Source organism: Mauremys mutica, chromosome 7 (assembly GCF_020497125.1).
Source record: "Mauremys mutica isolate MM-2020 ecotype Southern chromosome 7, ASM2049712v1, whole genome shotgun sequence".
NCBI classification, from domain to species: domain Eukaryota; kingdom Metazoa; phylum Chordata; order Testudines; family Geoemydidae; genus Mauremys; species Mauremys mutica.
In genome coordinates this window covers 45,957,573-45,982,355 of record NC_059078.1, presented here as the reverse complement: position 1 = coordinate 45,982,355, position 24,783 = coordinate 45,957,573, and the positions used below count along the sequence as shown (strand labels likewise).

General features: G+C 50.3%; 2 protein-coding genes across 4 annotated transcripts in view; one reads left to right on the top strand and one right to left on the bottom strand.

The window, feature by feature from the left end:
• Window positions 1–24,783, top strand: part of WDR82 (WD repeat domain 82) — a 140,713-nt gene that overhangs the window by 34,607 nt on the left and 81,323 nt on the right. The window contains exon 1 of one of the 3 annotated variants that reach the window (XM_045023907.1): window positions 22,897–22,936. The exons of 1 other annotated variant lie outside the window; for it this stretch is intronic. In XM_045023907.1, coding sequence (XP_044879842.1) covers window positions 22,912–22,936 — 25 coding nt within the window. In that variant the 5' untranslated portion in view covers window positions 22,897–22,911. Of the gene's footprint in view, window positions 1–22,896; window positions 22,937–24,592; window positions 24,728–24,783 lie in introns of those variants that run through there. One more of the 3 variants, XM_045023905.1, reaches the window with a different exon arrangement.
• PPM1M (protein phosphatase, Mg2+/Mn2+ dependent 1M) lies at window positions 1,427–16,509 on the bottom strand. Its single transcript, XM_045023911.1, has 10 exons — window positions 16,150–16,509; window positions 9,821–9,944; window positions 8,572–8,826; window positions 7,622–7,734; window positions 6,686–6,770; window positions 5,869–5,987; window positions 4,822–4,885; window positions 4,289–4,396; window positions 3,506–3,654; window positions 1,427–2,124 (listed from the first exon to the last, which is right to left on the bottom strand). Exons 1-10 carry the CDS (start codon window positions 16,377–16,379, stop codon window positions 1,977–1,979), a joined length of 1,395 nt encoding a protein of 464 aa, XP_044879846.1. The 5' UTR covers window positions 16,380–16,509; the 3' UTR covers window positions 1,427–1,976.

The following is a 24,783-nucleotide window of genomic DNA, read 5'->3' as shown; positions in this document are numbered from 1 at the left end:
TGAGCCACTTGCATCTGATGAAAGCTGAAGGCCCTGAGGTTATACAGGCCTGGGTTTCATGAACAATGCTCTTTTGTTTTAAGCAAGTGTTATGGATTTACATATAGATAATTTTTATTATAGCAATTATGTACATTAAATTGCAAAATATACCATTCAAATTGTCTTATATATGTGAAGAATGTATGTCTTTTTATACAAGAAGCTTCTTGTACATCTTTGAAGTTTATTTTGTTATATTGGATTATTCAGGGCTCCTTTACCAAACAGCATCTTCCATTTAAAATGGCATTGGCTGTGGAGGCACTCTACTGATATGGAGGACCTTGATGCTGTTGCTTCAGCACTTGGATGCCTCAGATATGCATAGTTCCCACACCTAGCACTACAGTTCTTCCCAGCAGCTTCCCCTGCTCTTCCAGTGAAGTGTAAATCCCAAACTCGAGCAATGCCTGATACATGAGGCATGAACGTGGCTCTAGCCAACTGCTGCATTCTATGAGGGACTGTAATGTATACAAACCTTCACAAAAAACACTCAGCTGCTGTAGTCTGCTTGAGCCCCCAATTTACAGAAATAAAACTTATGAGCTCCCTACCCATCCTGTGCCAAGGGGGGGAGATTCTACTCTGAAGCACTAGTGGCACAGCTGTAGTGTTTCAACTGTAGACAAGCTGGGAGAACTGTGCTTAAAAGAAAGAATCCATGTGAATTAAAGAACAAAAGCAACTCTAGTAACTGACTGGCTTCTCTGGAAAGGGTTAAATACAGGTACAGTCAGGAAATTGGTGGCACCATAAGCTGGTTGTTTCTCCTTTGGAGATGTCTTACTATTGTTCAATGATTCATCTTAAGGGCAAGTTTTTAACTGTTTCTAACTTCTTTCAAAGGCTGTGGTAATTATCACCCTGTTCATTGGTGTTTCTCAGTGAGCCAATCCCCATTTTAGCTTGACCCTGCTGTGCTGTAGTTAAATCATACATTGGGTTAGCCTCAAAAGGACAATTGATGTTCTTGGATATCCAGTACTACCCCTCAGACCTTGTCCATTCTTGTGAGGTTGGAAGGGAATGAGGGGATGTGTAACAGAAGTAGAGAGCCAGAAATGGTAGACTTGGGCCAGTATCAGTTTTGTTTTGTCAGTGGGTAGAGCAAAATGAAAGTTCTCTTCCCCTCAAGCTGGCACAGTTCCAGTACCTGGTTTATACAGTAACTCTTCCTCTGACTAGTAAGTGTGCATACAGTGTTCTTTGAAGTACACCTGTCTCCTTTAGTGCTACTTACTCATAAAACCCTATTATGCAAGAGTTGTAGAGCTTCTGTATGATGCTAATGTTAGACCCGCAACAGAAGTCTCCCTACAGGATGGGGGGCAAGCAGATACCAGACACAGAGTTGGTATATAATACTCTAAATGCTCTTTGATTACAAAACAAATCTTTACTCACTCCACATTCACACCCCAAACATACTATACCAGAGAGCAAAGGTCAGAATGGGCCCAAGGGTTAGTCAAGTTTCCTTCCGTCAGGATAAAATCATAAGATGCGGGGAGCTGGCAAAACCTGAACTCTCTGGATCAATAAATTACTCCGATCTGCAGAAATCATAGCCATCCACTTATAGTCCATTCTGTTGTCATCGTTCTTTGCCTTTGTTTACTAAGCCTTCTACCTGCACAATTCCAAAGAGAATCTTGGGCAGGCTGCCATAATTCAAGGCGTTTGAATTTCCTCCAATTCTTATACAATTTTATATCTACTGTTTCCTTTTTTTTTTATGACTTTCCGTATTTTTCTTGGAACATAAGATTGTTTTTGCATAGAGTTCTAATAGACCTTCACCTTAAGTTGTTGCTTCGGTTGCTAACTTGAAATGCATGCATTCCTGTCAAGCACGTGTCATTAATACCAGGCCTCAAAGACCTATAACATTACATGGATATATGAATATCTCTCTCTCATATCTCGCAACACTAACAGTCCTCATCTCTGTTGTATAGTGGGATCACAAACACAGAGATATCATCGTAGGATGCTGGGCTGTTGTCATCCAAAATCCAGTGATGGCCATTCTTCTTCCCCCTTGCTGTGTGCACGAGGTACCGGGCTAGTTCTGAAAACCTGCAACAAGAAAACCAGATTAGTTTGGGTTTATCATGGATCTCTCTCTCAAGGACTTAATAGATGGCACTGCTATTGTTCAAAGCATAACCTGGAGCCTGACTGACACTCTCTTATCATCCCCATGAAGGAGGCATCATTCTCCCCATTTCACAAGGGGCAAAAAGTTATGGCTTTCCCCAACCCCCCCAAAGGTCTTCCAACGCAGAGGTAGAAGTTAGGGGCCAATTAAGACCCATCCAGAATTAAGACACCTGGGGCTAATTAAGATCCTTCCAGAAAGCAGTGGAGACAGCTAGGTTAGTGGGACACCTGAAGCTAATCTGGAGCTGTCTGAAACTAGTAAAAACCTCTCAGTCAGGTGGGCATGTATGTCAGGAGCTGTGGGAGGAAGTTGCCCTGTTGGAGAGACTGAGCAGTACACGCTATATCAGGCACAAGGAAGGAGGCCTTGAGGTAAGGGTGAAGTGGGGGCTGCTGGGGGGAAGTAGCCCAGGGAATTGTATGCATCCTGTTTCTAAAAGGTCAGCTACCCTGGCTGATACTATTAGGGTCCTTGGGCTGGAGCCCGGAGTAGAGGGTGGGTCCGGGCTCACCCATTTGCCCCCTCCAATTAATCACCGAGACTGGGAGACAGAGTGTGTGCAAGGGAGGATAGCTTCTCACCTCCCTCACTGGCTTATGATGAAAATGGCTCCGTAGGCTGTGACCCTTGCCTCTAGAGAGAGAAGGGCTACATGGAGGGTCACAGAGAGCCACTGAGGTTGGTGAAAACTGCCAGAAAAGGGGGGACCCACAGAGACAAGCAGAGCTTTGTCACAGATGCTAATCATAATTATAAAGGAGATCAATATTCTCATTTTACAGATGAGAAAACTGAGGCACAAAGTGGTGACATGACTTGCCCAAGGTCAGTCAGTGGCTTACTGACTGATGGAGCCAGGAATCCCTAGGTCCCCTGGTTCCAGGCCCATGCTCTGTCCATTGAGCTATGTTACCTCCCCATGTATCTACATCTACAGTCTCCAGAAGCGTGACTGGTCCATGGGCTTGGGAATAAGCAGCGAGTTTGGATAGCTACAGGAATGCTGATGAACATCTGACCAGACTACACTGGCTGATGGTACAGAAGGGCCACAATGTTCCATAAGAGAGGGGGAGGATAAGCCAATGTGGTTTGAGTACAGCAGCTAATGCTATAGGAGTTGAATTTAACAGACAGGGGCAAGACATGTTAGCCAGAGAGTAGAGTGATTTGTGACTTCAAAACTGTCTTAACTATGAACATGAGCAGTCCCACAGCCAAATCAAGGGGAGAGAGAGGCCCTCATCTCCATGCCAGCTCCATGGGGTAGTAACAGCTAGAAAAGATCAGTACTACCTGTATGGGTCTGTTCTGTTTTCGTCAAGAAAGCTCCTGACAGACTGGGCCACCTCTTCATTGGACAGAATGTCCCAAAGGCCATCAGTTGCCAGGACAAGGACATCATCATCTTTAATGTTATGTGAAGCAAAGTCAAACACTTTCACCTAGAGAACAGTTAGTGATTTACTTAGGTTTCCCCCATCAGCTCTAGTTCATAGCAAATAGTATTCTTCATGTTTCTTCTAGTACGTTTGGCCTCAAAAATGTAAGCAAATTCTATCTTTCTTTGATTTCCCTGTTTAAGGGTGGTCATGCTTAATGAACTTCTTAAAGGCACATGGCTAGGGTATGTCCATTTGGGTAGGCCTATTCTGCCATAGTCAGGAAGCCTGAAGAGCATTTGAATCCCAAACTAAATGAGTCATCATGGTTTATAACAAGCTGGGGCACTAGCACCACTCTAGTGGATTGTTATAGAAGGCTGGTGACTGCACCACTGAATGGGTAAGCTTAGAATGAGCAAGGGGTTGCTCCTTTGAAAGAATCCTGGGCTATGAAAACAGACCAATATATGTGAAACTTTCCCTATCCCTGTCCTCTCCGCCCCAACCTGTGCTGTTGGATTAATACCACCTGCTGGAAGCTGTGCAGTATGCAAACCAATACCAAGTTAGGCTGAGTCCTGCTGCTTCAGAAAGGAGGTTCCATGACCCAGTTCTGCTAAAGTGGGATCCCTAGTTCTGGCAGCTAGACTCTTATGTTCACCATCACAATCCTCACTTCCCCCTAGTCACTTACCTGGGGGATGCAGGAGAGGAATGGCTTAACTTCAATGTCTGTGTCAATAACTTTCAGCTGATGATCCCCCAGCCCTCGCGACACAGCCAGGGTCCCCAGCAAGCGCGTCTGGAACGGAACAAAGCCATGTGTCAGAGCAACCCAGAACTCAGTGCTCTGAAGGAGTTCTGTGACTTTGGGTGTCAGTGTCCCTTCCCAGGCAGAACTGCATAAAGGCCACAGGACATGCCGCTTGGCACAGAGCATGGGACTGATGGGAGAGAAGAGAACCCTTGAGACAGAGTCTGATTCTGCCTGGCCCAATATGAGCAAAAAGTCAGAGGGGCCAAATGCCTGTGGAATGTTTTCATTGACATGAATACACCTATCCACTAGACCTTGGTTTGGTGCAAAGGTCATGGGGTGCTATGGAGATTCAATCTGCAGGAGGTGGGGCTGGGTTCAGGGCTCTTCTTCAGGCCTAGGGTCTCATCCTGCTCTCTGTAAGGCTCTTGCCCTCCCAGTGGGTAGGGGTCTGTAGCAAATTCAGTTACCTGCTTCCCATGGCCATGGATAAGAGGGTACTTGAGGTCAGCTTTCTCCACTGTCTTATATCCCCTAGAATAAATATATGTCATCAGCTGGCATTTCATTTACTTCAAGGCTTTTCTTTGGGGCCCCATCACCCAGTGTGTGAGCCTCTCAACAACAGTGAACTCGGCCTCGCAACACTGCCTGTGACACAGGCACAGAGACTAAGTGATACAGCTGAGCTTACACAAGGACTCTGACAAAGCTGGCATTTGACCCCAGCTCTCTTGAGGCTTGGTCCAGTTCCTCAGTGACAAGACCAGACCCTTCCCCTCTCATTTCTCACCATCTGCATCCTGCTGGTGCACCAAGACTGGGCTTCCTGGCCATATACCTAGAGAGATGAGGTGCAGAATGGCTTTTATGCTGTAGACCGTCACTTCTTTGTCCTGAATCCATCGTTGCCCTTCCTCATAGCTAGACAAGAACAGGGCTTGCCAATGGCTGGCAAGCAGCCTCCTGTGAGGCAACAGCAGTGCCCAGGGAGACTGAACTCAGGTGTGTCTCTCTATCCTTACTGCATGTGGCCAGTACAAACACCAACCTACTCTGTGCAAGGAAAAGGGCTGGGGGATGGAATGTGGGAATCAGCTGGCCATAAGCATTTTGCACTGGTTGCCATCTGACAGCTATGCAGTGACAAAACAAATTGGTGGCTGGGATTCTGCCTCACTCAAGTCTCCCTTGTTGGCACTCGCAGTAGAGGAGTCCAGAATTTAACGTAAACTCCCTCCTCAAGGCTAGTTGCCCCTGGGCAGATGTTGAGGCCCATTGGCAGGGCAGCTTACCCTGGAGCCTGACGTCCCCTCTCCACCACAACAGTGCATCAGTCCAACTCCTGTCACCAGTGCTAAATTCACTTGTCCCCTCACAAGCAGCATTCAGGATCAGAGGGTTCAGGCCAGCACCTCCCCTTTCTTTGCACATCTCCTCACTGCCAAAAGTTAGCTCACAGACACCCGGGGAAGGGAGTGCAATTATAAGGGTATCTCTACACGTTGGAGACTCACCAGCCAGCCATGGAGTAATCCCGGTACAGGATCTTCTGGCCTACGTCATTGCCTTTCAGTCTCCTAGGAAACTCAAACCGGGTGAACTCGTCTGCCAGGAGCTTGGGGCAGAGAAAGGCCTAGAAAAGCAATCAAAATGGAAGTGTCATCTCAAGGGTTAAGGACGACGTTCTCCCCGGACTCGTGGATGGAGCCCAGGGCTGGAAGTCAGCAGTGGGGTTATGCTCTGTTCCTTGCTCTGTTGCTGACATGCCATGTGACTTTTTTTTTTTTTTTTTAGACAAGTCTCGTCATCGCTCGGTGCCTCAGTTCCCCATCAGTAGAACAGGAATAATGACACTTAAGTTTAAGATGCCTGAGATCTACATATTGAATATGCGATGTAAGAGCTAAGTAGTGGTATTATTCGCTAGGATCTGCTGTGGCTCAGCCATCATTACTCCTTCTTGGGGGCTGTAGAGTCTGGACTTGATCCCCTTACCTTCCAGTATGGCATTTACTATGGCTGAAGTGCAGGCTGACAGAACCCCTATTTTCTGAGCTCCATTTACCACCAGCTTGAGCTGGTGTTAGGGGGTGGTCTCCTTCTTAATTTGATCATACTGCATTTACCAGTTCCCCAGCACCAAAGAGGCAGTGCACCACAAATGATGCTCTTGACAGCCTGGACGATCCATGACGTTTGGAGGAGCTTTGATGCTGGGGGCGCTGACTAGGCAGTGGCTGGTGAAAGGCACATGCTCACCTGTACAATCTCACAGGCACACACATTCATCATTACAATACATGCAGGCAGCTAAAAGAAGGCACCACTCACCAGCTGCTGGATTCTCTGCCGCTCTGTCTCTGGGGTGAACTCACTGCTCAGGGGCATGACGCTCTGTTTCTGAACAAGGATTGCCCTGCATGGAAAAGAGAGGAGGTTCTAAGCTTATAGCCATCAGGAAAATGCCTTCTTACCTTGAATTTAATCTTCATTTACAGTACTCCTCCTCTGAGTCAGTAACCGCAGTAGTCGCTCTCTGCTCCCTCCTCCCTTATATCCCTACTGAGTGTTTTGTTCCCCGGGGTAAGGTACACACCAAAACACCTGGGGCCCAATTCATCACTGGTGTCAGAAGGTGAAAGTCCACTGAGGTCAAAGTTACACCAGGAATGAATTTGGTGTATGGGCAGATGGACACAACTGGCCTTATTCAGTGTTGATGTAACTTCCAGAATTTCATTGCAATTGCATTCTTACACTAGAGCAGAGTTTGGCCTGGTCAGTTTAAGAATGACACAACTTTGTTGGAGGAAGCAATGGACTCACAACTGATGAGGAGACTCTAAAATCCTCCCCTGCTCTGTATTTGAATGCACCCACAGGCCAGGATCAGGAAGAAGGGACATATACAATGCTTTTGTCACACTAGCCCAGCTGGAGGTGGTATTAGCTGCAGCTTAATGGATCTAGAACCAACAAAGCCATTGGGGCCCCTTGGCTTGGCAGCTCCTTTCATATTCAATAGCCCAATGCTATCTGCACATTGCCAGTTAGAAATAGCCCTGCCAGTCTGTCTGTAACCCTGTCACGTTGTGGATGCAAGGGAATTCTGTAGGGGCTGCACACTGCCTGAAGGAATATATCTTACCCATTGATGGGGTAACCCAGTGTGCCATATTCATGTGCTCAGCACCCCGTAAGCCAGCATGCTGTACCCACTCACTGAGCCTCCTGCAAAATCCACCATGAGCTGGGGGCTGAACTCACCTGCTGTCCCCAGCATTAGCCACATAGAGCTTTCCCTGTAGGTAGAGGGCAGCCAGAGCAGTGCAGCCACCTGACTGATTAGTAGCTTCCATCTCTTGACCAATCACTTCATCCTGTTGGTGTGAACAACTCCAGTTAGTGACCTGATCTGTGGCAGTGTGGCTCTTAGGAAGGGCAGCAGACTAAATCCAGGATAGTGACTACAGAACTGATAAAACGATAGTGGGGAATGAAGATATTGCTCTGGCTGCCAGAGCATCACAGGACCCTAGTACGTGATAGATCTCAGAACCGCTGGACACCTGAGTGTGTTGTAGCAGGTTGAGGGGAAGATTTTCAAAGTTAGGCTCCCAATTCCTGTTGGAAATCCATGGGAGTTGGGCACCTATCTCCTCTATACCCTTGAATGTCTCAACAGAGGCCAGTTGAGGGCTTGTCAATATGTGCAGTTGCACTAGTTCAGGCAGGATGTACACGGATTCAGTTAACCCAGTGAAAACAGTTGTGTGGGCACACAGTCTGGTCTGGACCAGGTTTACTTCAGTTTAGTTTATGTCAATTAGGATCAGGTTTAAGCTAAACTACAATAAGCTGCTCTTAAACCAAATTAAGAGTGTGGATAGAGGGGTTGCCTAAACCGCTGCGTGTTTGGGTGGCGTTAGAGAGATCAAGCAAGAGGGGAGGTGTTTGGTCGGCAGGAGGCTGCAGATCCAAGTTTGGGCAGTGTGACTGCAGACTGGTTTGTGGGACACCAGATAAGAGTTAGGCCTCGCTGTGCTAGATGAGGAGAATTGTCCTCCAGCGGCAGTGATGGAGGGAGAAACGGGGCCAGTTTGAGTATCACTGGGGCCTGAGCAGTTGCCTTCATTGATTGTGGCCATCCCTGATACTGGGCATGGGAGGAGCAGCAGTGGTGCAATACTCTGGGTACCAATGGAAGGATCACTCACACATTCCTGGAAGGCGTTCTCCAGTGCTCCAATGACCACATCTTCCTGCTGGATTTGCTTTTCCTCCACGAACTGGGGGTCGCTGGGACAAATGCAGCAGCCACTCAGATGCATGGGGGGCTGAGCTTCAGTGATGCCTTCCACCACCTCCTCCAACTTCTGCTTGATGCAGTAATGCAAGTAGTTGGAGGCGATTATTGCTGCATCTGGGCCACCGTGGCCATCAAACAGGGCCCAGTAATAACCAATCAGATACTAGTGGGAGAAGAAGAGTGAAGGTGAGAGGGGTTCTGTGCAGGTAGTAGCACAGCCTGGAACTTTTGATGACAGATTTTATATATACATATATATGTGTCCTGCCAGCATGGCATATACATAACCCATGTCTTTTTCAGATTCACTAGCACATCATTTGGCCTCCCCAACATACAGACTGCTGAGCTCCGGGAAGTTTTCTGAACATTCTTGTTTTACTCCTGGCACAGAATCGCAGTGGTGCTCTGCAGGGATAATGCTGAGTTCATGCCTCCTGTAGTGTTTCATGGGAAATTCAGGATATTAACAAAACCAACCAACAAAACCATTAATGCTCTCACTGCATGGCTAAAAACCATGAGGCAGCATTTCTCACTCACAGCAGGAGCTGGTCATCCTTTGCCATCCACAGTTGCCTTTCCCCACATGGCTACGATGCAGACACAAACAGTCCACTGACAGCAGCCCAATGATGGTAACTGACATGGCAAAACAGGTTGGAGTAGTTAATGAGAGCCACATAGTTAGGGATATCAAGGATATTTGTTTACTAGCAACTGGCCACGTGACGGCAATGGGATATACACTGAGAACAGCTTGTCTCCTGCAATGGGACTCTTGAAAGGCAGCAGCAGGTAGATTCATGCCATCTGTACAGTCAGAGCAGGTGGTCCTCGCACCATCTAGATAGTATAGGTTTCACCATCTCTGGCTATGTGGCCTGTGGCTGCTTCCACCCCAGGGCACTGCCATGCTTCTTCAGATATCCTCTTTCAGTGCCTAATCCAAAACCCACAGAAGGGGAGGCTTTCCATTGCCTCCCACGGGGACTGGAACAGGCTCCCTGAGCCGAACCCCAAGGCAAGGGTACTCATCGTCCAAACAGATGCGTATGAAGGATCAGACAACTCAGCTAGGTTCCAGGGTGAGTGGGGAACTAGACATACATCCATACATGCGATACAGGTAGATTAGACAGAACATATGGAATCACCTGATTGGAGCAAAGAATCAACCAGTCCTGCTCCTCCTCAGTGCCTATCTCCCTCCTCCTGACAGATATCTGACAGCATGTCGCCTGGTCCTCATTGAACTCCGATTTCTCTGCATTGATGACTCTGAGGAGACAGACACTCCAAGTAACTGGGAAATGACATACACACCTGGCATTATGCGAGGTCCAAGACACTTGTGTAAAGAGCCTCTGGGGAATATTATAGTATTGCTGTGTTGCCAACTCTTGTGATTTTTATCATGAGTCCGATGGCATTTGCTGTTCTTCAAACCCCAGCTCCTGGAGTCATAGGATAGTGAGAATCTCAGCTTGCATTTGTTTAAAAAACTGTATTTCTGGCCCTCCTGTCTGCAGAGAAAAACTGGGAAACATGATCCCCAATGGCTCAACTGCCAGAAGGCAAATACAAAGAATCCAACACTTAGCTTTTTAAAATCTCATTATTTTAAAGTTAGTCTCATGTTTTGGGGGACAGTGAATCATGATTCTGAAATGCTTTGTGAAGCACACAAGGGCAAGTCAATTCTAGGGATGGATCGCCTAGGAGTCTGAGCAAATACAGAAAACTAATGACCAGGAAGAGCCCCAAGTCATTTATTGGAGATGGAGGTGTCCCAGGCATTAGGAGTCAGTGATGTCAGTCATTGCACACAGTCACTGCCCTTTTTGGTAGTGCAGGTGTGTACATAGGTGGTGGTTCCAGTATCCATTCTGGTGCAAAGCCTGAATGATTATATGTATAATTATAGTACTTTGCAATTCTCTAGCACCCTCCATTCAAAATTCCAAAATGCTTTATAAACATTCAGTGAGTTTAGCTTCACAGTCCCACCTCAGAGGTGTGTGTATCATTAGATACACACACACACACACACACCCTTTACAGATGGGGAAACTGAGGCACAGAAAGTTTAAGACCTCCATTTCCAAAGGTGTCCACTTATTTTCAGGTGCCCCACTTGAGATCCATAAGGTCTGACTTTCAGGGTGCTGAGCACCCCCAGCTCTCTAAAGTCAGTTGCAATTGTGGGTGCTCAGCACCTCTGAAAACCAGTTCACCATGTCTCAAGTTGGCCACCCTAAACCAGAGGCACCTAAAACAGTGCAGGCTTTTGGAAACGTAGGCCTTGCTCGAGGTCACGCAGCGAAGGTGGAGCAAGGAATGGAATCCAGATCTCCTGATTCCCAATCCTGTGCTCTGACCACTAGACCACGCTTGCTCCCTTTTCAACCTCAGTCATCTCTGTGTCATGTGACCGTGATTTAACAAACAGGGTCATTATGCAGTCACTGCACGAACAATGAAGGCGCTGAACTGGGAGGGAGAAAGCTTTTTATTAAGAGCATAAATGTCAGCAAGTGATTGGAGATACGGAAAATTTTAGTGTGATAATCTATTATGTGTACAGCATGGAGTGTCTGTGTTAGAGCCTGGGCTCTCTGGGACCTTGGCTCCGGGAGCACTGGCATTTCTGGCAGGCATGGTACTAGTACCTACGCCAGGACTTGTGCTGTGTCTATGTCCCTGCATGGTCATTGTGGTTGCTTGCATCTGTCCCAGTGTGCCCTCTTTTAAAGGTCTCTCTCTCCATGTTCTGGCTGGTATTCACATCCTAACACCAACAGGGCCAGACCCGTGCTTTTGCTACACTGCCTTGCACCACCCTGGCAGTACAAAGCAGCTGTAATGCCAGTATAACTGACCCCCAAAGGATTCCCTGGGTGGTGCAGGGCTGTTCGTGTTGAGCACCGAGATGAACCCGCTCAGGTAAGGATTTGGAGACGGTTTTTGTAAGTTGCTCTGCCCAGCCACAGGAACATGTGGCCCAACGATAAAGCCCAGTAAAGTCGCAGCACAAGACTACTGGAGTCTCATCATCTGTGAGCTGTCCAGCCAGTCTTACCGCTTTTAAGCCCTCATTGCTCTTCTATGGAGTGGAACAGGCAGTCATTACCATCCAGACGCTTCAGGCCTGATTCTCTGCTTACACCTGGCACAGCAGAGGGGAAGATGGAACCAATACACACTCTTGATTTTTAGCTCTGGTCCCGGCTCCGGCACATTTTAGAGCTGCCTGGGAGCTGCTCTGAATTATGTCAGTTGGCTGGGGCCCTAAGAAGCTTTGTGCTCCAGCCATTCCCCTTATCTGCCCAAGACATATACCTCCCCACCCCAAACACGCCCACTACACTGAGAAAGGGGCACAGGAGCCAGTTCCACCCGCTCTTCACCTGCTGGGGACTCAGCCCACACCAGGGGAATCCTCAGCAGGAGACTCAAGGTAGGTTTCCGCTCCCTTTACACTGTAGAGTAGGCCAGAGAACTTGGCCCTTCCTTGGCCAGGGATGAAGTGAACAGCTTCTGCAACCAGCAGTATTGTTAACCCTAAAAAGCAGCCAAAGCCCAAACAGTCGCTTTGCTCTTCGGGGGGGAAGAGGGGGCTGAGCTAGTCCTGGCTGGCACAGCGAGCACCTCATTGATTTATTTCCTCAAGTTGGCATTTGCATGATCAGAATTCTTCTGCTGTTTTCCTTGGAGCAAAGAACTAATGTCTCCTCCTCCTGCCTGCAAGTCTGGCTCACACAACACCACAGCGCAGCCCGGCCTGCCTGTTCCAATGCTAGGAATTATTCTGAAGAGCCTCGTTTGACCAGTTCTCTGCAGCTTTGAGGTTTCTAGTAGACCTGTGCAACTCAATATAAACAAAGTCACCACAGAGGACAGGAGGAACATTCAAAAGGAAGGGCCAGCTCCTCAGCTGAAGGAGGCAGGCGTAGCTTCACTGAAGTAGTGTATTTACACCAACAGATTTACACCAGCTCAGGGTTTGTCTTCAATAGTCGAAGAGTGATGACAGCACAGGAACTGAGGCTGAGGCCTGTTGGAAATGCGTGAATGAGTAAAGCTGGGGGGATGGATCCTCTAAGGACCACAGTGGCTCCCTCTTCATTTGAGTGCAATTGCAGGGGTGCTGACATTGCTCTGTGATGAGCTTGGATCCTGGCACCTGAGAGGCTGCCTGTCTCCCCATTCACCTGTGCCTGGTTTGGCTAGCTTTACAGGACACCATTGCAAGGTGGGCTAAGCCCTTGCCTTCGCTCTTACTTACAACCATGGAACCTTTGCCTATAATCATGTCAAATCTCCCCAGCTAAGCAGCACTGGGTGTGGAGAGCACTTGGCTGGGAAATCTCCTGTGTGCTACACAAAGCAATGCTACTGATTCACTAGGGGCATTCTTCCCCGCCCACTAAGCCATTGCCCCAGTACAGGCTAAGGCAGAGGTGGGCAAACTACAGCCCACGGGACACATCCGGCCCGCGGTACCCTCCTGTCCGGCCCCTGAGCTCCTGGCCCGGGAGGCTTGCCCTGGCCCCTCCCCTGCTGTTCCCCCTCTCCCAGGGGTGAGCTGGAGCCGAGAACCCGTTGTTAAATTTAGAAGTGGTTTTAGAACCGCTTGTTAACTAGCTTCCCTGCGAGGGAAGCTTTGACGGGCTCTGCCTGGGAAGCCTGTAATTCCTCCTCCCGGCCGCCGGGGGGCGCTGCGCTGTGCTGCGAGAGCCGTGTGAGCTGCCTCCTGGCCCTGTTGCTGCTCCTGCTCTTTGGACCTCTGGCCCTGGGGCTCCTGCTGCTGCTGCCTGGTGAGTCCCCGGCTGCGTCCTGCTGCTCCCAGCCCCCCCCCCCCCGTGTGAGTATCTGCGCCCCTCCCCCACCTTCCCTGCCCCCAGCCAGCCCCTTGCCCCCAGCCACCCGCAGCCCCTGCCCCCCGCCGCCCCTAGCCAGCCCCAGCCCCTGCCCCCAGCCAGCCCCAGCCCCCAGCCCCAGCCACCCCCTGTCCCCAGCCAGCCCGAGCCAGCCCCTGCCCCCAGCCAGTCCCAGCCACCCCCTACCCCCAGCGACCCCGAGCCAGCCCCTGCCCCCAGCCAGCCCCTGCCCCCAGCCACCCACAGCCACCCCCCTGCCCCACCCCCTGCCCACAGCCACCCGCAGCCGCCCCCTGCCCACCGCCGCCCCTGCCCGCAGCCAGCCCCTGCCAGCCCCCTGCCCCCAGTCGCCCCCTGCCCGCAGCCAGCCCCTGCCCCACCCCCTGCCCACAGCCACCCGCAGCCACCCTCTGCCTGCAGCCAGCCTCTGCCTGCAGCCCCTGCCACAGCCACCCCCTGCCTGCAGCCAGCCTCTGCCCACAGCCGCCCGCAGCCACCCCCTGCCCACAGCCACCCGCAGCCCGCCCGTCTGCATCACCTGCCCACAGCCAGCCCGTGTCACTCCCTGCCTCCAGCTAGCCCTGCCCCACACCCCTATCTGCAGCCAGCCCCACATCCACTGGTGCCCTGCAGTTCCCAGGGCAGTAACCCTGCACACCTGCTTTAATGGGGGGGGGGGCAGGGAGCAGCTGGGACCCACACATGTGCACACCCTAGAGTGACCAGACAGCAAGTGTGAAAAATCGGGACGGGGGTGAGGGGTAATAGGAGCCTATATAAGAAAAAGACCCAAAAATTGAGACTGTCCCTGATCACCACCCACACATGTGAAACGGAGCTCATTTCTAGTTCAGCCCCATCTTTTTAAAAAAGAACTTTAGGTAGGGTTAAAATACATCTGTATTTTCCTGGACATGTCAGGCTTTTCGGTTCTTAATCACCTCCTGGGAAAATATGGACGTATGGTAACCCTATTGGTACAAAAAATACATGCTGTCGCACATCCCTTAAATCAGAACTTTTTATAGGGAACCCGTTGTTAAATCAGAACTTTTTATAGGGAACCCGTTGTTAAGATTTTGGCAGCTCATCACTGCCCTCTCCCACAGCCTCAGCTCACCCCGCCACCAGTGCAATGCTCTGGGCAGTGGAGCAGTGAGCTCCTGGGGCAGCGCAGCGCCAAGGCCTGACCTGGTGCTCTGTGCTGCGCAGCGCGGCTGCCTGTCCTGGAGCATCCGCGCCACCAGTCACCGGTGCTCCAGGCAGCGTAGGAAGGGGTTGGATAGAGGGCAGGGGAGTTTGGGGGGTGGACAGGGAACAGGGGGGTTGAATGGGAGCAGAGGTCCTGGCGGGGAAGTCAGGAAGGAGGGGGGGTTGGATGGGGCAGCAGGAGGCAGTTAGGGGCAGAGGGTCTGGGGGTAGTCAGGGGACAGAGAGCAGGGGTGCCGGGGGGGCCATCAGGAGAGAAGCAGGGGGTGGGGCCACGCCTGGCTGGGGAGGCACAGCCTCCTCTAACCGGCCCTCCATACAATTTCAGAAACCTGATGCGGCCCTCATGGGCTAAGAAGCTCTCTGCTGCCAGAAAGTGTCATCTCTCTTGCACTGGTACCCTGGCCAAACTCCAACAGCGATAGTTACATTCTGCCTGTAAACTTCTCCCTGCACTTTCAAGTGACTGTGCCTTTCTTTTTCTTCCCTTCCTGCCCTGAGCTTCACCAGAGATGGGATCCCTGGAGAGGGCTTTGAGTCCTCTGGGAGGACAGGCAGGAGAGAAATGGAAATACTATGGCATCCTAATTCTCTTGCTGCCTTTCTAGCAGTCGGGAAGATCTGGAGCCTTCAGGGTAGAAGTCTTTGGCCTGGCACCAGCTGCTGATGCCCTGCTGTGTGGCAGTCCAAGAAGACAACACTGGTTGTGTCCAAGCAGCTCCTAACTGGGCAGTCGTTCTCTGATCATCTCTGCCTCTGCTGCACCTTTTGCAGCTCTAAGGGAGCTCGGGGAGTCCATCTCCTGGCCCCAGGGGCTGTGCGAGCAGCAGCATGCAGGCACTATTTCTGTTGACATGCTCACACCCCCTGACAGGAGAACCCTCTCCCTTTCCTACTCTGTAGCAGTGGGGGGGAAGATCTGACTTGACTGCTCTGCACGTTTTCAGAAAGCTCCTATTTCACCGTGGTGTAGTAAACTTGCAGATCTTTCTAACCCCGTCCTGCTTTTGTGTCCCTGGCACAGCCTGGCACGTTCCCACAGGGGTCAGGACTCCCAGCACTTCTAGCCCCAAACCCTAGTTACTAGAACTGTGGCTGGTGGCTATAGCCAGTTAGACATTAGATCTGCTGGCAGGGTCAACAAGAGACACAGGGAGGGGACAAAAGCCGTAGTATAGGATGAAGTGCCGGCATTTGCATTTCCTCCTAGGCTTCACGCTGGGATTTCAGGACACTCAGTATAAAGCTGCTGTGGCATTAAAGCTGCTGATTCCATCAGTTTTGCTCCCGCTCCCCCGCCCAGCTGTAAGCAGACCTATATTCTCACACACGCGCTTTCCAGGCTCCGCCAGCACCGGATTCTCCCCCAGCAACCCCGAGCAAAGGGTACTCACTCCGCGTAGCCCGTCCCCCACTGCAGCGGCCTGTCCCGGGGGGGGCAGTAAATAGGCCGGCTGCCCGGAAGCCTCTCCCCGGAGCAGACTCCGCGCAGGAACTTGGGCCGCCTGTACAGGGAGGCAGCTGGCAGCTGCTGCTCCGCCCCCCGCCCGAGGGACTCGGTGTTCCCTGGGTTTGTTGAGGATCCGCTTTTCAGAAAATGCTTCTTGAACCAGACTGAAGACATTAAAAAGGAGCGCGAGGAGGAAACCACGTCAGCTTCGTGCTCTGCCCGCGACTGCTCTCTACAACTCAGAGACCAAAACAGAAGTTGGCTGCTGTGGGACGAATCATAAATGCTAATGCAGGGCGCTGTGCAATCAGTGACCTCAGTGTCTGTGAGTCAGCCACACACACGCGCTGACTGCACAAGAACTCCGCCCCCTGCTTCCCCCCACGCTCTGCACAAGCCTCCACAATACCCAGAACCGCACACAGGCTGTTCCCTTTGTTATTTAACGGAAGACTTTGGTCATTTGCATTAGCAAGAATACAGCCCTGTTATGCTGGGTTCTGTACAAACATGGGGAGGGGCAGTCTCTACCCCAAAGGGTTTACACTCTAAACTGGACAGACAAGGGGAGTGTTTCAGAGGTAGCCATGTTAGTCTCTATCAGCAAAAACAACGAGGAGTCCTTGTAGCACCTTAGAGACTAGGGTGACCAGACAGCAAGTGTGAAAAATCGGGACGGGGGTGGGGAGTAATAGAAGCCTATATAAGAAAAAGACTCAAAAATCGGGACTTTCCCTATAAAATCAGGACATCTGGTCACCCTATTAGAGACTAACAAATGGGGAGTGGTGTTATCATCATTATGCAGGTGGCGAACTGAGGCCCTGAGAGAAAGGAAGTAACTTGCCCACCCAGGAATCAAACCTGAATCTCTTGAGTCCTAGTCTAGTGCTCTAACCATTGAGCAGACTTCCTTGGTCCTAGTGATATTTGACACTACAGGGAACAGTAGAACAGCTGTTTTCCTGATGGCTAGTAAAGATGATGTCAAAGGGACACATTTAAGGCACTGTACAAACTTGAGCAACCACTGAAGGACAAAACCAGAACGAAGGAGGTCCTTGATGTAGGTTAGAAAAGGGTAGTGGTCTGATCACAGGACTGTGAGTCAGCAACTCCTGAGGCTCGTGCTAGCTCTGACACTGACTACATCTATGGGCTTGGGTAAGTCATTTAATAAAGGGGCAAATTAAAATTAAATAGGCCTCTGACCCTCCAAAACTACTGGATCCCCCCGAAGCACTGAGCAATTTCTTCCACTCCCACACTGCTTGCTCTTCTCCGGGCTCCTACACAAAGCTTTCCACCCCACGTCTACAGTCTTTCCTTCCCCAGCCCAGAGAACATATTGGTTTCTCACTAACTCATGGCTGTATGGGTTCCAAGCAGATTTTCAGGCCTGGATCTCTTAGCGCCCAATCCTGCTGCATTGCAGGACTCTGTTCCAGCTCTGTATCTGTTGCATTGTCCTGTCTGTGCCACCCCCTTTGAGATAATATTTACCATCCTACCTCAGGGGACTGGAGGGTTGTGGGGATTAAGTCATGTCTGTAAAGTTATCTAAGTGCTAAGTATTATCACCAGATCTGACATAGATGCCTCCCCTGGCTGTTGAATGCCCATGTTTCCCAAGAGCATTTGTTATGATTCCCACCATGGAAAATGGGGCAGTTAATATACATTTGGGGTTGTGCATTTTCATTACCTACTAGACCAGCAGTCCCCACTTGTGGCCCCCAGAGCACTCGATAATGGCCTATGGAAAACTGGCTGGTGATGTGGCAGTGGCTCATCTCCTCCTTGGCCTTGTCTTCATCACTAGCCTATTTTCACCTAGAGTTTATTGAGTGCTGATTAATGTGAGATACTTATCCCACTTGTGAAGGCTAGTGTAGACATGTCCCCATGCATAACTTCCTGTGCAATACAGGCCATAGAACTTCACCCAGTAGTTCTTCTTTCGAGCCCAATCCATCTCCTGGGGTGGAGTCCTGGCCCCCATAAAGTCAATGGGAGTTTTGCCATTGACTTCAGTTCCACTAGGATTTTATCCCTTGCTTCTTGCTGCTTTTCCAGGCTTCAAGGAGAAACAGCTGAAAACAAGGAATTTGGCATTGTCTTCACTCAGAAGCTGTATTGCTGAGAGTTTGCCTCAACACCATGCAACTTAAAACTACAACTGCCTTGTCTGCACTAGGATTGTGACATTGGTTAAAAATGCCCCTTTTTCCAAGTGAAGGCACAGCCTAGATGATCATACTCGTCCTGGGCCTCCAAAGTACCCTAATTGTGAGCTGTAAAAAGTAAGTGAACGTTCATACGAGATCACAATAGCCTATAATAACAAATGTAGATGGGGAAAAGTGCTAAAAAAGAGACAGAAAGACTGAATTAGTCCAAACCAAAGGCCGACAGATATAATTCAAGCCGTGTTAAGATCATGCCTGGTAAACAAGAACAGTGTGAGACCGGAAATCAATAAACCAAAATTGCTGTGTCTGAAATTAGGCCTAACTGGTGAACAAAGTAATGAGGGGCTGAGCTATTCCACCCATCACTCCCATTTGGGGTCCCCAAGAAGGACTTTTGGGGGAAATCTGGCTACTGCAGAGCTGAGTGACAGAGACAAGAGAAAGAGCGAGCTACACACGGGGGACCCCAGGATCCAGCATAACACCATTGTGCCTTCTTTGTCCTAATCCTGGGAACTGTCCTGAGCAGAGCAGGCCAGACAGAGGGACTCAGATGACATTATCACCTCCACTGGCTCTGACTAAATCCCAACCAGCACCTGGGACATGAGACTTTGTCTCCCCTGTATGTCCCTTTCCTTCCCACCTTATTTCTTCTCTTTCCTATCCCTCTCCTTTTTCCTTCTACCTAATCCAAGTCTGTCTTAGCCAGACAAAACTGTATATTTTGCAGCACTGATGTAAGCTTGTGACCAGAAAGGCAGCTCAATGCAATGATTCCAACGGCCAGATGCTGGTACCAGCTTGCCAGGTCTTGCGGTGGCTAATAAGACTGTGTGCTGGGCCCAAACTTTTCAGCAGTGAGATTGCAATGGAATGTCAATATCAAAGACAGAACTGGATTTTCTATCCCTGCTGTTCCTTTCTCTCCCCTTTTGTGTGTTTACTAACTTCTCTGTGTCCCCGAAAAGACATCTCCAAGAGGCCAATGTAAATGATTGGGCTACACCAGAGAATGGGACTGGGACCAGACCAGTCCAAGATTGCGGGAGAGCAAAGGCTGCTCTGGGTGTTGCTGTGATACATATACTAAAAATAATTATTCTGATGAAACTTAAAAGCAGAAGTGAAACTTGTGAGGGCTGGGGAGAGAATGATGAAACACAGAGGCTTGCAGTTTATATTTGCATTGTTCCTAGAGGTGCATGAAAGCCTACCAAAATAAAAAGATTCAATTAAAGAGACATGTCAGATAATTTTGCACCCAGATGTGGGGTTTGAGCTAAATGCTGCCATCAGCTATTGCAAACATTTTCCTATTTGGAAGTAAAACATCCTCTTCTTTAGCTTGACATTTCCTCTCACAAACCCCAAATAACCACTCTGCTAGGACCAGGAAGTGAAAGTGACTATTGGCAAAAAGGGAAACTCTTTTCACTGTCCAAGTTGAGTCAAGAGCAGAAAACAAATGGTGAAAAGCATATTGGATTATACAAATTCTTTCTGTTTGACTTCTTCCAGGTGTTGGTGGTAATGCAGCAGAGAAGGATGCTTGTTTGACTATGGTAGTGAGGCAGAGGCAGCGTACAGATACCCCAGTGAGCGCCAGAGAGCTAGGCACTATACAGGCACAATACAAAGATAATCCCTGTTCCTTTGTTTTTGTCACCTGTGTAAGTATTAATTTGTATGCAGTGTAGGTGTTGCTCTGTTGGTCCAATGATATTAGAGAGACAAGATGGTGAGATAATATCTTTTATTGGACCAGCTTCTGTTGATGAGGTCAGAAGAGCTGTGTAAGCTGGAAAGCTTGTGTCTCTCACCAACCAAAGTTGGTCCAATAAAAGGTATTACCTCACCCACCTTGTATTAATTTGGTAATTTACTGAATTAAGCTAAACTGGTATAAGGGCAAGGGCTTAAAATAGTTTAAGTGCATCTACAGTGCGGTTTCAGCAGTTTAACTGAATCTATTTCAGATCCATTTGGTTCCACTAGTGGAAGTTTTTGAATACAGACAAGGCCTCTGTGAAGTTCCTCTTCTTTCCCATGTCCCCTCCTACACATTCTTCCATGGAAGAGAGTAATATGTCTTGTGACTTACAACCTGTTCCTTAAGCAGCAAAGCTGGTGTCACTGCCAGTAGGTGGTGCTAGCTGATTTGAGCATCTTTGTGCTGTTCATTCAGAGAGAGCAAAGAACCTGCTCTGCGTGCAGTGGGTTTTTTTCTGGAGGTGAAGATGAAGGGAGTGGGAGAGTGCAAACTGCATGTTGTGCTCTAAGATTTGGCCTTTCTAAATTTTAGGGAAGAGAGACTCTCCTTGGTACACCCATATTATGCAGTTCCGGTCACCCCATCTCAAAAAAGATACATTAGAATTGGAAAAGGGTACGGAAAGGGGCAAAAAAAATGATTAGGGGTATGGAACAGCTTCCATATGAAGAGATATTAAAGAGACTGGGACTTCTCAGGTTGGAGAAGAGATGACTAAGGTAGGATATGATAGAGGTCTATAAAATCATGACTCATGTGAACAAAGTGAATAAGGAAGGGTTATTTACTCCTTCACGTAACACAAGAACCAGGGCTCACCCAATGAAATTAACAGGCAGCAGGTTTAAAACAAACAAAAGGAAGTACTTTTTTCACAAAATGTACAGTCAACCTGTGGAACTCATTGCCAGGGGATGCTGTGAAGGCCAAGATTATAACAGGATTCAAAAAAGAACTAGATAAGTTCATGGAGGATAAGTCCATCAATGGCTATTAGCTAAGATGGTCAGGGATGCAACCCCATGTTCTGTGTGTCCCTAGCCTCTGATTTCCAGAAGCTGGGAGTGAGCAACAGGGGATGGATCACTTGATGATTGCCTGTTCTGTTCATTCCCTCTGAAGCACTTGGCATTGGCCACTGTCAGAAGACAGGAAACTGGTTTACCTGGATCATTGTTCTGACCCTGTATGGCTGTTCTTATGTCCCCTTTTTTTCCAGTGTTGTCCTTGTCTTATGTCTTCCTACAACTTCTCTTGACACCATATTGCCCTGGCAGGATTACTCAACTGCTCTTCTCTGCCTCCCCCATACACTCTCTCTTTTGCCGTCTGTTCCCAGCCTCCTCTCCTTAGGAATCTTAGGGTCTCTCCTCAGACTCTTCACGTCCTTATCTAGACCAGAGACCATGTTGGTAAGGCAAAAAGCCTTAAAAATGTGGCTACAATACAGATTAAATCTGCATGCAATATGCATACATGTCAAAGGGAGTGTCCTACTGGACCCCTCTCCCTATCAAAATCCACCAGCTCCTCTCAATTCCATCCCAACTCTCCATCACTGCCCTTAGGTCACCCACTTGGGGGAGAAGCTTGAGTCAACATCTCCTACTGCTACTCTGCCCCCTACTCTCCCTTTACTCTGCCCTCCTTCCCCTCTTGTGCCCCTATTCCCCTTCTGCTGCTGCTTTTTCTCCACAACCTCCACTTAAGGATGAAATGTGTATGGAACATGCACAGACATCTGCCAGTCTGCCCCACAACTAATCAATTTCCCTCCCAAAGCTAGCAATGCTGCCCAGTATCCCCATAGCACCTGTCATGCTTCTTCCTTTCCCCTGGCTGGCAGAGGAAGGCGTGACAGATGCATCAAGCCATGCCCCCTCTGGCAGCCAGCTATAAAAGTTGGAGCAGAGGCAGAAGGGACTGCAAGGCTAGGTAGGAGGGGATATGTAAGCATGCCAGGCATCAGGATTGAAATGCTTAGGTTCCCTGGAGCCACAGGTGTGAGGGATTGACTCAGTTCTCATAAGTAGGTGTCTTCAACCCTGTGATGAGCTGGAGGAGTTGAATCAAGCCACAAGTTATCTAAGGAAGGAGAAAGACACCCAGATCGGTATCTGGTCAGTAGAGGGCCCAGTATGACATTCAGCAATCATGACCAGGAAGGGTTATAGTGAGCATCCGGATAGAGGCTGCAAAGGGAAGATCAAGGAACAATCTCCACGAGGCAGCAGCAGCTAGAACCCTAGAGGGTCAGAGCCAGGAGTGGTCATGAGCTGGCCCACAGCAAGACTGAGAAGGGAAGAAGAGCAGCTCAGCTGTGTAACCGCCCAGTGGATCTGGAGAAGTCAAGGTCAAGGATGTGGTGGTAGGGTCAGGAAAGTCAGTTTAGGAGCCTGCAGAGAAAACTGGCACTGAAGTAACCCCAGCTGGCAGGATGTGCAGTCACAGGTGGCTAGCAATGCCAAGGGAAGGCCTTGTGAAAACAGCACTCCTCCCAGAATCTAAAATAGCAGCTGTATTGGGGGAAGAGTCTCTGGAAATCAAGCAGGGGAGCCTCATGGGGTATCTGACACTTTTAATGGTGCTGCCGCTAGCAAAGACTGCTGGGCACTTACAGGGACTATTTTAGAGGGCGTTTTACCCAACCCAGGATTGGAAGTGGACACATCAGGCCAGATGCTGGGGCAGGAGGGTGCAGCTGTAGCTCTATCCAGGAGAAGCCCCCAAACGTGGTTCCATGGGGACCAATGCCGGGAGCTCAGGTGATGATGCGATACCCCCCATGTGTCACCAGGTGGTTAGAGGAAGAGATCAGCCCAAGCAGCGCTGGGACGAGGGTAGGCAGGCGGGACACTGACTTGCACGGGGTGCAGTGCAGTTGTGCTGCTAGGCTTTTTCTTTTTCCTCTCCACTGATTGGCCACCCTCTTTATTTTGCTCGCTGGTTGCCTGGCTGGTAGGGTTGGGTTTTTTTTTTTGCTTGGCTGAGGGGGCAGCGCTGAAAACATTTTTCACCCTGGCCAGCAATTCAGCTAGGGCTGCTCCTCAGTCCAGGCCTCTGAGACCAGTTTGTTTGCTCTCTGAGAGAGGGCTGGACTTGAAGGGGCACCTTTGGGACTGGCCCTGAGGGTCAAGGTTTCCGTATATTAGGCAGCTCCCAGCAGGGTCTATTGAGGGCTATATTAAGGCTGAGATGTTGGTTCACTTTTTCTACTAGTCCCACTATAGTGAAGCTCTCCTGTCAATGCTGCAGATATCTAAGTTCAGTGGGCACCGATCTGGGGTACAGCCTATTGGGCCTGGCTTCAGCCTCCCAGTGCCCCTTCACCTGAGCAGGCGCGGGGCAGGGTCTGAGCAATAGCATGGCCTAGTGTGTAGGGCACCCGACACCTGGGACTTGAGAACCCAGGGATCTATTCCTGGCTCTGCCAGGCACATGCCAGCTCCAGTGTTGGTCTCTATTCGCGGGTGAGTGTGGGACAGGGGCTGGATGTGACAAGATGTGTGTACAGTGCCCAGCACAGTGTGGGGCCGGGGCTGTGACAAGGAGTGTGTGCAGCGCCCAGCACAGCCTGGGGCAGGGGCTATGATGAGGTGTGCATACAGAGCCTAGCAAAGTGTGGGGGAGGGGCTGGGACAAGATGCATACAGCACCTAGCACAGGGTGGGGTGGAGGCTGTGTCACAAGGTGTACAGCATCTAGCACAGCGTGGGGCAGGGGCTGTTTGGGACAGGTGTGTGTACAGCACCTAGCACAGCATGCAAGGGGCTAGCTGGGACAAGGTGTGTGTACAGTGCCTAGCACAGAGTGCAGGGGGCTAGCTGGGACAGGTGTGTGTACAGCACCTAGCACAGCATGCAGGGGGCTAGCTGGGACAAGGTGTGTGTACAGCACCTAGCACAGCATGCAGGGGGCTAGCTGGGACAAGGTGTGTGTACAGCACCTAGCACAGCATGCAGGGGGCTAGCTGGGACAAGGTGTGTGTACAGCACCTAGCACAGCATGCAGGGGGCTAGCTGGGACAAGGTGTGTGTACAGCACCTAGCACAGCATGCAGGGGGCTAGCTGGGACAAGGTGTGTGTACAGCACCTAGCACAGCATGCAGGAGGCTAGCTGGGACAAGGTGCATGTGCAGCGTCCAGCACGGGGCAGGGTAGGAGCTGGGACGAGGTGTGTGTACAGCGCCCAGCACAACCCATTCCCTCCCCCGCTGGCACGAGGCCGTTCTCCGTGTACCGGGGCCCCCTAGGGCCCACGCCCAGCTGGCTAAGCGAGACCGGGTGCTCCGCCCATAGCGGCCCTGCCAGCGGCGCAGCCCGCGCAACCCCGAGGGCTCCCCGGCTCTCTGGGCTGAGCAGGGTCTGGGCCCCTCGCGGCCCCGCCCCGCCCTGCCCAGGGGGCGGAGCCCAGCCAGGCCCCGCCCCGCGGAGGCGGCGGAACCCGGAAGCGGGCGGTGTTTCTGCCAGAGCCGTTTCCTGCCCGGGACGCAGCGGCCAGGGCGGGAGCGGAGCCGAGCCGAGCGGAGCCATGGCTCACCAGACCGGCATCCACGGTAAGGGCGGCGGGGCCGCAACCTTCTGCCCCCGCGCGGGCCGGGCCGGACCGCCC